The sequence below is a fragment of the Rhyacophila brunnea genome, unplaced genomic scaffold (genome assembly GCF_057557595.1).
Source record: "Rhyacophila brunnea isolate RB1 unplaced genomic scaffold, BYU_Rbru_1.0 scaffold_4, whole genome shotgun sequence".
Taxonomy (NCBI): Eukaryota; Metazoa; Arthropoda; class Insecta; order Trichoptera; family Rhyacophilidae; genus Rhyacophila; species Rhyacophila brunnea.
The window spans coordinates 42,967,854-42,981,398 of record NW_028233068.1 but is presented as its reverse complement, the minus strand read 5'-3'; the positions used below and the strand labels follow the sequence as shown (position 1 = coordinate 42,981,398).

At 32.5% G+C, this 13,545-nt stretch overlaps 1 protein-coding gene across 3 annotated transcripts in view; it reads left to right on the top strand.

The window, feature by feature from the left end:
- The window catches only part of LOC147067394 (apolipophorins-like), an 83,401-nt gene that overhangs the window by 50,012 nt on the left and 19,844 nt on the right, over positions 1-13,545 (top strand). For all 3 annotated transcript variants that reach the window (XM_085954392.1, XM_085954391.1, XM_085954390.1), the window contains exons 36-42: positions 368-509; positions 2,149-2,349; positions 3,147-3,382; positions 4,188-4,361; positions 4,604-4,756; positions 11,352-11,529; positions 12,732-12,904. In XM_085954392.1, the coding sequence (XP_085810518.1) occupies positions 368-509; positions 2,149-2,349; positions 3,147-3,382; positions 4,188-4,361; positions 4,604-4,756; positions 11,352-11,529; positions 12,732-12,904 (1,257 nt within the window). The remainder of the gene's footprint in view (positions 1-367; positions 510-2,148; positions 2,350-3,146; positions 3,383-4,187; positions 4,362-4,603; positions 4,757-11,351; positions 11,530-12,731; positions 12,905-13,545) is intronic.

Genomic DNA, 13,545 nt, shown 5'->3' with positions numbered 1-13,545 from the left:
AGCAAATTTGGTGATCATACGACCGATATCAGCTAAAACTTTGCGGGGAAAAATGTTAAAACATTTAACTGGCGGAGGGTTTTGATCAAATATGTTGAAAAGAATCTTAGTTCAAATTCTTTGGTTTTGATGCTCCAAATTGTTCATAATATATTATATATGTTATTATATATTCACTAAAATACAAAATTTAAAAAATAGCAATCAGTTTCTCAAAATGTATCAAGTTTTATAAATGTACGTTATTTTTAAATCAGTAGAAACTTATTTCTTGGTCGCTGTTAATTTATTAATTCACTGCATACAAATTACATTGAATCTTGTCAATTAATTATAATCATTGCAATTATTGTTTATTGTCAATCAGATTTTGTTCGATGCCGCCATTGGAGACAAATCCCTCTCATTCGTACACAAGGATTCGGAATGGGAGTACAAGCTAGCGTCGGAATATTGCGAGTCGGCCGATGACTGCTCTCATATCTATCTGAACTCAGTCGTTGAAGAAGGCAAGCAATTTTCTACTAAAATAAAATTCTAGATTGATTATTATCAAAACGATGTTATGTAATCAATACTACGATAATATTATGTTTTAATCATAATATTGACAGTAGAGAAGAGGGAGAAGGAAATTAACTAACTTTCTTTCCAACTTCTTCGTCAGACTTCCAGACTTCTATTTGCACATAAATGCATCATAACCATAAATAAGGGATTTTCTATAGATCCATTGCATCAATGCCGATTTAACATAATATAAGTTTTATCGCTTCCATGACAAAACAGAACATGACAAAACAGAGCAGTGACAAAACAGAACATGACAAAACAGAACGGTGACCAAATAGAACAGTGACAAAACATAACAGCCAGGTGAAAAATAAAACATTCACTTTTGTGGAATCTATTTATTAATTAAATACTAATAAAACTAAGTTTATAAACAAAATATATATATATATTTTTCAATTTTTAAATTTTGAAGTGAAATCATCAACTGTTTATTAGGTATAATATACATTTTTTTTTACAAAACTATTATTTTAAAAATAATGCATTTTTTAGCCAGCGATTATTATTAGCTAATGCTCATATAGGTCACCTTGAAGTTATTAAGAAAAAGTATGAGACCCTTAGTAATCGAGTGGCAATAGTTGTGCATGATTATCAAAATCAAAATCAAACAGATAAATTGAGGTTTTTACTCCGAATGGCCAACATGCAGTGATTACATTATAAAATTGTATATACTTTTTGTACCTATAAAAAAACTGCATTATTTTCAAAATAACGGTTTTGTAAAAAAAATGTGTTACTTATATGTATGTATACAGAATAAACAGTTGATGATTTCACTTCAAAATTTAAAAATTGAAAAATATTTATAATATATATTGTTTATAAACTTAAGTTTTTATTAGTATTTAATTAATGAATAGATTCCACAAAAATGAATGTTTTATTTTTCCCCTGGCTGTTCTGTTTTGTCACTGTTCTGCTTTGTCATATTCTGTTTTGTCATGTTCTGTTTTGTTCGGTTACCAGTTTTATCACTATATCCATGGCAGCGTCACTATATTCGTCATCTGTATAACCTACATGGTGAACCAGATGTTGTCAAATTGATCAAGATTCGACATCTCCAATAGGCTAGACTCGACATCCTCAAACATAACACAGCTTGTCTGATGAGACTGACCGTCTTCAAGACCGAGGGAAGACGGAGTGCTGGTACGTGACTGGATGGAGTTAAAAAGGATCTGCGAGTTCTTAACATTAGTCAGGGCTCACCCAACAATGATGATGATCATTTCAACCATATAGTCCACGGTGTCACTCAAGATATTGATTCAAACGAAATAGACTATTAAAATGTGTATTCATACTACAGTAGAACCTCGATTATCTGGACTAATTGGAGATGAAGACAGTCCATATTACGATAAATCCAAATAATTGAAAAAATAAAAAAAAATTATTTTACTTCCAGAATAAATGTTTTTAATATCAACATTTTAAATTGCACATTTTTCTTATAATTATTCAAAGCTGATGATCAAAAAAAAATCCAGATAATATAATTCGATCTAAAAGTGGTGCCCTCGGTGTTCTGTGTAATTAACATTTATTGCCTTTTCCTTCCAGGAAGCGATTTCAACACAAAATACGATGAAACCTTAGAGATGAAATGGGATCTTAAAAAACTCGGATTCCCTGATCGATTCAGTCTGATGTCAGAGATCCATACAGACGCTGAAAAACTTCCCAATCATCTCTTTGACATGGAAATTGAAAGAAGCGACAACAGATACAAGATTAAGACTTACAGCGCACAAGTTGATGAAAGTAAGTATCAAGTTTGTTAAGCCAAAAGGACATAATAATGGTTTCGTGGTTCATCATACTATATTTTTCATATACTAATAACTTTACTATCCTACCAAAAAATAGTTGTAACTTTATCAACGAATAACTCTTGGTGACGGACTTTTGTGAATTTCTAATGAATTCAACCCCATTAGTATTTATTTTTCACCAAAATGTCTCATACGCCTTTATGAATTAGCAACCTCAGTATCATTAGAAAAAACCAACCAACCTTCTATAATGACAGGTAGTATTAATTTTATGAGACCAAACAAAGATTAATAAAATAAAATTGTTGTCTGTAATAATTCTTGAAATCCATCAGTGTGTATTGCAATATGAAGAATTTTATTATTTTGTATGTTAGTTTTTATTATGTAAAATTAAGAATCTTGAAAGTGGAAATTCATAAACTGATCCTAAAAACAATCTCAACTTTACAAATTGACACAAATGAAGATAATGGTATTAAAAAAATCATTTATGGAATCTGTAACTAAAGCCTTGAACTATCCTAGGATCATTGCGCTTTTCACATAGGTACCTTATTTATTATTAAGGAAGAGATGAATTTTTAAACCCTATAATAAATGTTACATGACCTTTGATGAAGTTACATTCACTTGTATATTTTTTTCATTGAATTTAATGTGCGTTCAGAAGTTAACCAGTTTAGATGTTTAAAACGACACAGTTCAATGCAATACTGAATTTTAAGTTAGTGCAGTACATATTCAGTGCATCTGTGTATGAAATATTCGATTTGTCCTCCATAGAGTACAAGACATCTCTCGCTGTTACCATTCCATCCCGAGTGATGACCTTCGAGACGACGTCCATGTACTACTCGTCTGAAACCGATGAGGCCTATCTGGTTGAATCTATCATGTACTTGAATAAGAATGATCCAAAATCCAAAGTCCACTTTAGAACAGCATTTGATATGAAGCTGAATGATTCAAACCCTTATACCGTTGAAGGAGATGTATTCTTCGTTTATCCGGGAGCTAAGGTACATTTTGATTAATATTTTTTTCAATATTTAATTATGATTAAAGGAAACTCGATTTTTTCTCCGTATTTGCACCTGCCATTTTCAGGATAAGTTGTAAACCCTTTCAAGCTTTATTTTAAAACTATAATAGATGAATGTTTGAAAGTTTACATTGATTTGTATAGTAAAAAGAAAAAACAACAAAAAACATAAATAACATTTGTCACATTCTGAAATAGTACTGTTGCATTTTGGATGTGTCTTAAAGTAGTTGAACAACAAAAATACTCCTTGAATAACTGGGGATTAAAGCAGTTCAAATGACATATAATTAAGCATTTTTCACATCAGTACACAACCGATTCACGCCTGAAAAAGAATTAAAAAATGTAGCTTATCTATATGAATAGTTTATCATTTTTATTCCCTAACATTGATTTATAATCCATGCACTCCTGTGTATATAATAATGTTATTTTTTTTATAACAACGCAGCCATTGCTTTGGCCTGACATGTACCCTTTTAACTGAAATTGAAAATGCAAATAAAATTCAATAAACACCAATATTATTTTTTGTAATAATAATAATGGAGTTCAAGAATTCTGTGGAATATAGTATTATTATGGTCGAAAATTTATGTTTTAAGTTGATTTACTGAACTCGGTTATTTATGTATGTACTTGGATCCTTTTAATTCTAAGCTCCTCAATTATTATTTAACAGCATTTTAATAGCTTTCATCGAGATGAAAAAAGAATTATAGAGTAGGTAATTATTATAATGCATATTATGTAATTCAATTTTATTTTTTTATGAGTAGGAATCTAAAATGACAATAAAGTCCCAAATAAACGGCGAATTGGATGGAAATTTGGTTTCGGAGATTGATATTTTCGATACAAAAGAAAAAATCATTTTGATTGAAGGTAGCATAAAGCCGGCCATCAACGGGGATGATTCCAAACACGTCGTAAACTTTAAGGTCGATGGAAAGGTAATTTAAACGATTCATATCTTCTATTTTTCAAAACTTACATATTATTTAACTCATTTTCACTTATATCATAATATTAATATGTAATTATATTGTTATTACATCTATTTTTACCTCTTTTTAATTATAATTAAAATTGTACCAAATGTGTACACTCCTTAATCACATACACATGTAAAACAGTGAGAGGTGCAGAAACTTGGAACAGGATAGCACCCTAAATTAAATTTCCAATTTTTTAGGCTCACAATTTCGAATATACCGGATTCGAAGAAATCACGTTGGTCGGAAGCACTTCACTCAAAGTGGAAGGTCGCTCAGTGTTGAAAGTAGAGAAGGACAAATTGGAAGAGACCTTCCTCATCACAATTAATCCTCAGTCGCAAAAAATAAATGTATGTATGAGGGAATTTTCCATTTCAATGACTCCATTGAATAGTAAATACGTTGTTTCTAACCATTAATGTCACTTTTCACAGTGTTTAAACCAATTCTCAAATTATTTGGAAAATGAGGGTTTCAAACTATTTAAACATTATTTTAATGAATGCTAAAAAGTATATTTTGTCAGATAAGTACATATTCAATGGAGCCATCGATTTAGTATTTATAAATTATACATGTGTTCTATTGTACTCATGGAACTCTATTGTAAATCAATAAATTAATAATACATAACTTGTTAAATGAAAATGGTCACACAAATGCTTATTAGAAAATTAATACTATCAACCGAAGAGGCTCTAAGTACCAAAAAGTAGTATTGCCTGTAGATACAAAATACCGAGTCATTGCAGTAAAATTTCATGAAGTAGACCTTTTGAAAAATGTAGTTTTACAGTGTGAAGCAATCACGGCAGCTTCTATAATTTTAGGTATTAAGAACTCGCAAGTGTCAACACACCATCGTCAGCTATTTTATATTGAATGCCGTTGACCACTGCAGTGCTACTTACACCATTATAAATAAAACACGCCAACGGACTTACAATGTCGACATGTTTAATTATTTTGCTGTATTTTTTTGACTTGCTTGAGGCACTTAGACTATATTTGAAGTTATTGGCGTTGGTATGTAGAATATTTTTCTATAAAAATGTCAGTTTTTATTTTTTTGGTACTTAGCGCCTTAATTAATACACGTATTCACTTGATAGAATTAGAATTTAAATTCTAGTTGATTTAAGTTTTGTACTATTCCATTTCGGGATCTTCAGGCACTATGAGAACTCACCAAAGTTAAATGCACACTGGTAACTACTACAGTTGATTCTGGTTGATATAACATTAGTGCAATAAGAGAATGTAAAAATCGTATTACCTACTAAGTAAAATGATAATTTTATATAAACAAGAATTAACTGTATTTATTATTGGTGTGCATTTATGATTGGTGAGTGAGCAAAGTGCCTGAAAATATCAAAAGGTGAAACCCAGGTCGCAAAAAAACGACTTAAATGGGGAATAGTACAAAACTTAAATCAATTAGAATGTAAAATATGAACTACTTAACCGTTTCGCCTCAGAGCGTTTAATTACTATTTAATTACTATTTAATTACCACATTTAAATAACATGCTAATTATATCTATTGGCCCCCCTAATGAGGGTACAGCAGCTGTGCTGTCAGCGGTCAATGAGTTAAATAATGGTGTTCTAGTTCAGTACTTCTCAAACTGGGGGGCGTGACCCCCCAGGGGGCCGTGGAGTTTCTGCCAGGGAGCCGCGAAATATTTCAGTATTTGAAAAACAAAAATCATAACGTGATCACTGGACGATACCTGATACAAATCAGTTGAAATCTCGAGGTCGAATTTTTAGACGATCACAATACTTACTACTCGTAGAACTTAGCAATGAATTTTGCCCCTTTCTTCCCACTTTAGTGATGAAAAATGGATGTGTTTTGCTTCATATTTAGCGGATTAGTAAATTAATTGAATCTTTCTCTTCAGGGAAAAGATATCAATATTTTAATTCTGAATATCAAACATGAAGCAAGAGGTCAAGAGGTATTAATCAAGGATGCACTGATATGTTTTCATGCTTGAATGAGAGTGTCTTACCACCAATAAAAAATATCACTCTCAATTTCAATTAAACGTGTTATACTTGATCACATTGTCGAATCACAGCGATTTTTCAACATATGAATTTGTGTATTAAATAAGGCTCTGAGTACCAAAAAGTAGTATTGCCTGTAGTTACAAAATACCGAGTCATTGCAGTAAAATTTCATGAAGCAGACCTTTTGAAAAATGTAGTTTTACAGTGTGAAGCAATCACGGCAGCTTCTATAATTTTAGGTATTAAGAACTCGCAAGTGTCAACACACCATCGTCAGCTATTTTATATTGAATGCCGTTGACCACTGCAGTGCTACTTACACCATTATAAATAAAACACGCCAACGGACTTACAACGTCTACAGGTGTAATTATTTTGCTGTATTTTTTTGACTTGCTTGAGGCACTTAGACTATAGTTGAAGTTATTGGCGTTGGTATGTAGAACATTTTTCTATAAAAATGTCAGTTTTTATGTTTTTGGTACTTAGCGTCTTAATTAATACACGTATTCATATATTTCTCAAACTTAAATGAATACCAAAAGTACAATTGCATAAGAATATCATTTGCTAAATAAAATATGATCATATTACGTGGGCATCTTAAGAAGAATTGGTTGATATTTGATCAGATAATTTTCTTGAAATCAAATTTATGAAAAAAGTCTTGCAGAATTTTGGACAAGGTGACAGCAAGAATATCCGTCAATCGCGAAAGCAGCATTGTTAATCATAATTCCTTTTGCAACAACATACCTACCTATGCGAAACAGCATTTTCATCATTACTGGTAATAAAAAATAAACTCAGGTTGTGTCTTTCAACGAAGACTTTGGAGCAAACCTTGCGAATTAGCATGTCAAACATTGTACCCGGATATTGATTTATTATGTAAAATTATGCAATCACCTTCTCTCATTAAATTGTTTTTTTAGGCTGTAGCTGTAATAAAATTGAAGTTATTACAACGTTTTTATTAGCTCGTATTCTTATTTGTCCGGTGGTTGTTTATCCGGTACAAATCTTGCAATCGATTTTTAACTAACTTCCCGACTAGCTAGACATTTGAAACTGTTAGAATATATCAGAACACGATGCCAATGCATTTTTTTTTGATACTTTTAGCCATCTTTAAGTAGAATTGAATTTTCTGTTTTGTATGAAAAGTTATTTCGGAAGAAATCTGTAATCCAATCCACTATTATTGGTTGCTAGCGGTCTGGGGTCCTAGCAACTAAATTATTAATATATACGTGCGTTACTATGGAAATCAATATGAAATGTCAAAATGACATTTCAGTATTATTTCTATCAAGTAAAAATTTTTTTGATCGTTTAAGCTAGTCAAGTCAATTTTATATGATTCAACAGAAAATTTAAAAACGTGGTATATAAAAAGTTCTTTTTATCTTGTAATTATTTTTATTTAATTTTTGCTTTCCTACAGGCAAGTACTTAAATGAAATGTTCTATTATTTTTAATAAAAATGTTCTAATAATAATAATTAATGTTAAATAAAGTACGGTTGGTCACTAAAAACTAAAATTTTTGGGGGGGGAGCCTTGGATTTATTTTCGCTGATTTAGGGGACCGTGGTATGAAAAAGTTTGAGAAGCACTGCTCTAGTTAGACCGTGGCCCACTGCAAAATCGTCCTCCACTCGAATCTCAATCAATCTAGTAGGATACATTAACCCTCTCTACATCCTTTATAAATTGTCCGACTGTAATCCCATAAAGTTATCTCTTGCATTAACAAGAATTTTCAGTGGTGTTGTTCTGTGGTTGAACACATTTCAATACGTTAGAGGATAAACCACGGAAGTCGCGTTTAGACTTTTGTTCAGGTGAGCGATTTTAGTGTAGATTAAATGTTTGAAACTCTATAACTTTTTTAATAAATATAATAATTAGGGTCTGTAAACGGTATCATTCATAATTTAATTTATTTTTGACCATAGTATGGATAGAAAGACCAAATCATTTAGAATTAACAAATTAATGGACTTCCGTGTTTTATGTTCTAACACATAATGTAGAAGTACCACTAAGCAATACTTCACCTATAGGTAATACACGGAAGTCCATATAGGTATAAATTATTTTTATTTCATGTGCATCATTATTAATAATTATTTTATTATAAATACACAATATATTTCAGTAAGTCTACATATGAAAAGGAGTTATATTTTTTTTTAAATTTACATAAGCACAATATTATTTGAAATTTATTACTGCTCTAGAAAAAAATCAACGCAATGAGAATTATTCCTGGTCATTCTCCGGGACATCAGCTGATGAGGAATTATGTGGAATTCTACCATAAAATTCTTGAAATTCCCGAGATATCCATTGTTTCATAGTTTTCAGATCTTAACCGGACACGGTGGTTTTGCCTCCAAGATCTGTCAGCTTGGCCTAATAGAATTTCTGACTTGCTTAAGTGCCGAATTGCAGGATGCCGATCACATCCTCTGGAAGTGTCCCCGTACGTCGGTTGAAAGGGAAGAGCTATTCAAGTCAGGTCAACCCTTAGTTGGACCGGTCGGTCATTGCAACTTGGTATCTACGAGGGTAAATTTTTCAGCTTTTAAAATGTTTGCGGCATTTTACGGCGAGTGAGAAGGTCTTTTCTCATCGAGAATTGACCGCAATACATTATATCAAATAAGGGATCACACACACTCTAGTGCACGCCAACCAAGGTCTTGGGAAGTTGCTCCTGGGACACTTTCGGCACAAATTTTTAAGAGCGCATAACGTTCGTTACGCCACGGTATACGCCTGCATAACTGGTGTAGAAACGTGGATGAAAAGGAAAGTTTGCAGATCTTTGTAATTTGGCCGTGCTAATCGGACGTTTTGAACATGTGGAATGCCAATGTGAAACAAAATATTTTGCGATCTTATTTTTCTACGGAGGTTCTCAGTTTGTAAATCTTCATCGGAGACGTAGATAACCAGTGCTATCTAAAGATATAGATAATAAAAAAAAAAAGGTGTGCCATCAAAATTCTTTTTTCGAGCCACAGAAGGAGCTGAAGATGATGCATACAAAGAGCAATAGTTGTTTATATCATTTTAACTCCATGTTATAAGTCAGTGTCGATCTCCATGTGTAATCCTCGTAATAGGAATTTGTTATTTATGATTTTCAGCGTAGGAATGGTTTTCAGAAATCGGGTATATGAAAAACAATCATGATATTCCTATTTTGGCCAGAGCAATTAATTATCATACCAAATCGTCAGCTCTTCAATATTTGCTAAAACATTGCTAGATGCCCATTTCATCAAGCAGCAGCCGATCTTATTGCCACCCCTTCCACTTTTTATTTAATCCACATCAGTGTTGTATTTCACCACTTGCATCATCGTAAATTGTAAAATTCAGAGTCCACAATTTCTCGGATGGAAACTATATGGAGTAGGTAAACACTTTTCCAAGTCAACCATTATTACTTTCATACTGGTAAATTTTTCTTGTGCAAGAGTTCTTGTGCAAGAGAGCAAGAATCTTATTTAATTGCAGTTGCTTCCTGTATGTGATCTTCCAAAAGGTGTATTTGAATTTCTTTTTCTTCAAAAGAAATATTAACATCTTTAAGACTCATCTTAGGGCTATTGCAGGCGTCACAGGTATCATTGCTTGGCAAATGAAACGCGAATTAAATTTTTATTTAATTTAATTGAAAATCAATTTGAATAGCTATATGGCGATAGAGTCACAATTTTGGGTTCATTCATGTGGTTGTATTCTTTGAAGAATAAATCAAACATTTTTCTAATACTTATTTATGTATAACTAGCTGTATCACCTGGCGCTGCCGGGAGTTATGTAGAGTGGAAAGGATTTATTTTAAAAAAGTAAAAAAATATAATATTTTAGATTTTTATTTTTTTTACATTTATTGCATTTAAATATCTTAAAAAGTAGTACAAATTCAATTTCAACTGTCCCTGGGGTGCAACGGGTTAACACTGAAATTCGAGACCCCGACCACTCACTCCGGCTCTGATGCGTCCCCGGGGTGCAACGGGTTAAAACTGAAATTTGGGACCCCGACCACGCACTCCGGCTCTGATGCCAATACATACAATTATTAATAATTGTCCGCGAGTGAAGCATTCCGATCTACGTGTAACACGTCATTTTCATCTAACTTTGCCATTTGACCTCCGATCAAGCTGAAATAAACGCCAATATTTTTTAAATGTACACATTCTAGCGAAATTTTCAATAAAAAATGGGGGTTGCAGCATTAACTTCCGCGTTTCAAGGCCTTGTACGCGGCGACTTTTTTACCGCAAAAACCGTAAAAATGTCCCTCGGGTGCAACGGGTTAAATCTGAAATTCGAGACCAGAACCACGCACTCCGGCTCGTCGGCCTCCGTCTACTGTTCAAATTTTGTCGAAATCCGACTCCGCGTGTGGATTTGTACAAAGAAAAACGAAAATTATAGTACAGATAATAAATGTACCTACCTAACGTTTGTTGGACTTCCGTGTTTATGGAATTATTATAATGGTTTATTAACATTTTTCTTAGAGCATAAACGTCGTAAAAATGACACCCGTTGTTTATGCACTAAAGTGAATTGGACTTCAGTGGTTTTTTAATTAGCTATATCGCTTAATTTACTACTTATGGATTTCAGTGTTTCATTCATTTGTGTAATGAAATAAAATAAAATTTTCTGCATATTTAACTCAGAAACGGTAAAAAGTGGACTTCCGCGGTTTATCCTCTAACGTACAGATTTTAAATTGTAATTAATTTTCATAATAGATTTTTGGAAGGTGAGAGCCCATAAACCTATTTTGATAACAAACAACTGTGAAAATCTCAGATAATTAATTTATTAAAATACCAATATCTACCAATTTAATAGAATTTTTTATTTCATGTATATGTATAGGTACAAACACCAGTTGGCTGTGTGATCGATATGGAAAATATTGTCAGCGAAGACATCGATACCGGATACACCAAGTGCAACTTGAAACTCGTCCTCTTCGAGGACATGAAATACTCTGCTGACGCTTCCTTCAATACTGATGATGGCCTCACATTCAAAATAAATACAGACCTTGGACGTTAGTATCCAATCTATTTTTTCCCATTAACTTATAGTATTTTTGACAATTTACAAATATTGATCATATGCAAATACAATACACTTTAGTTAGATATGAATCCAATATTGTTTAATCTATTGTGTTATTAAGAAACCTTATAAAGCATCTCTTTTTCGGTTATTCAGTTAAACTTCAAAAGTTAAAATATCACTTCTGAAAATTTAATCATAATCGTGTACATATAACAGGTAGACATAGTTGAACAGGCGCCGAATGAGAAAAAGCGATATCACAGGCTTGATGCAAATACTGTCCATAAAAAAAAACCGTAACATTAATCATAATATTAGGACTGCCTAATTTTTTGCACTAGCGCATGTTCAAGGTTAAATTATTCCACTGTGACACGCGAGATTTGTTGTGATTATTGTAAGGCTAGACTTCTGTTTAAAACAATGTAATTCAATTATCTGCTGTAGAGAGAGCACTACAAACTCAAATGATTGTCATGTTACCGAATGTGGTTATAAATCATATTATATTGTATATATTTTCTAGAAAAAGGTTTTTGTGTATGCTTGTGGTCAAATTGATCCCAAAATGTAAACATTTTCTATTTTTGGCTAGGCCAGTTGATGATGAATCCAACATAATATTTAAAGTTTATTGCTTGTCGTTTTTACCCAAAATGCCTATGGCAGTAATTTTTAGCGATTGAAACGATTGAAATCACAAACTGTCACCACAAATTTTTGCCACAAATTTTATATTTAAAAATTGTTCACTGACATTCAAATGTTTTTTTTTTAAATTTTGTGATATCTACTGAAGTTTTGTCGAGAAAAAGAAGAAAGTATGAATTTTCATTGAATCCACTGATATTTTTATTAGAGGCAATACTGTTAAGATTTTTAATAGGAGCCTGGCGACGCAACTAGCATTCGACCTGCTAGTGACAAATCACTGAATCATTGCAAACTGTTTTGAAACTAGTCACGGCGTGAGCGAACTCCCATGGAAATACAAGCAGTGCCACGCAAGTTACTGGTTGGTAATTTAAATTTCAGTCACATCTTCTGTGAATATCTGTGTTGGCCAAAGGGCTAACTAATCAATAATTGTATCTTCATTCAATATTATAATACATGGCTAGGGGACATGAAAAACGCTTTGAAAAAATGCTGATCTCTTCTAAAGTTTGAATTTATTTGTAATTCCAGGGCCTTCGGAAATCGTGTCACTTCATGGGTCATTCAATCGAAATGGAAACATGGAAATCTCTTCGACATACAACAACTATTCTCTCGCTAAGATGGCATATATGGTGCCAAAGGATGGTGGGGAACCAGTCTCTATCAATGAGTCAAACGAAAAACATATGAAAATGTATTTGGTAAGTGTCCAAAAACATTGTAGTACAAACTTGCGTGGTGTATTTATTAATGGTTCATCGTGTCATATTTAAAAAGCTGATTTTTCAATTTCACATTTATTTGCCATAGTTATTCTGTCTTGACCTCAATCGAAAAATGAAAACCTACGAACATGTTGACGCATTGAAAGTAGCTGTAACTATGAGAAATTGATTAATCAGACACCGGAACCATAACATTATTATTATGCATAATATGTAGCCTAAAGATTACATAGTAAGGGCCAAAAAACTATAAATATTTGGAATAATCAGTTGAATAACCACAAAATTACATACATCATTAAGCGTCGGCTTATAGCGTCATGGGTCCTAGGTTCGAATCCTGGGTCTGGCAAGTACACATATTGTTTTTCAATTTGTGTATAAGTCAGAGTATAGACCTAATAGGTTGAGCAAGTGACTGACATCCATTTCTCGTAAAAACAAAATCTGTTAATACAAACCTTCACTCTGTGGAGGCCCATATGATCCTATTAGGATCTTGCCAGCGATATTATCCAGGCTTTTTATGAATATGACATTTTTTTTTTAAATTGCTTAAGTATGCATTGGAATTGGGGTCAGATTCGGAGATGGAGTCTTATTTTTACTTCTGAATT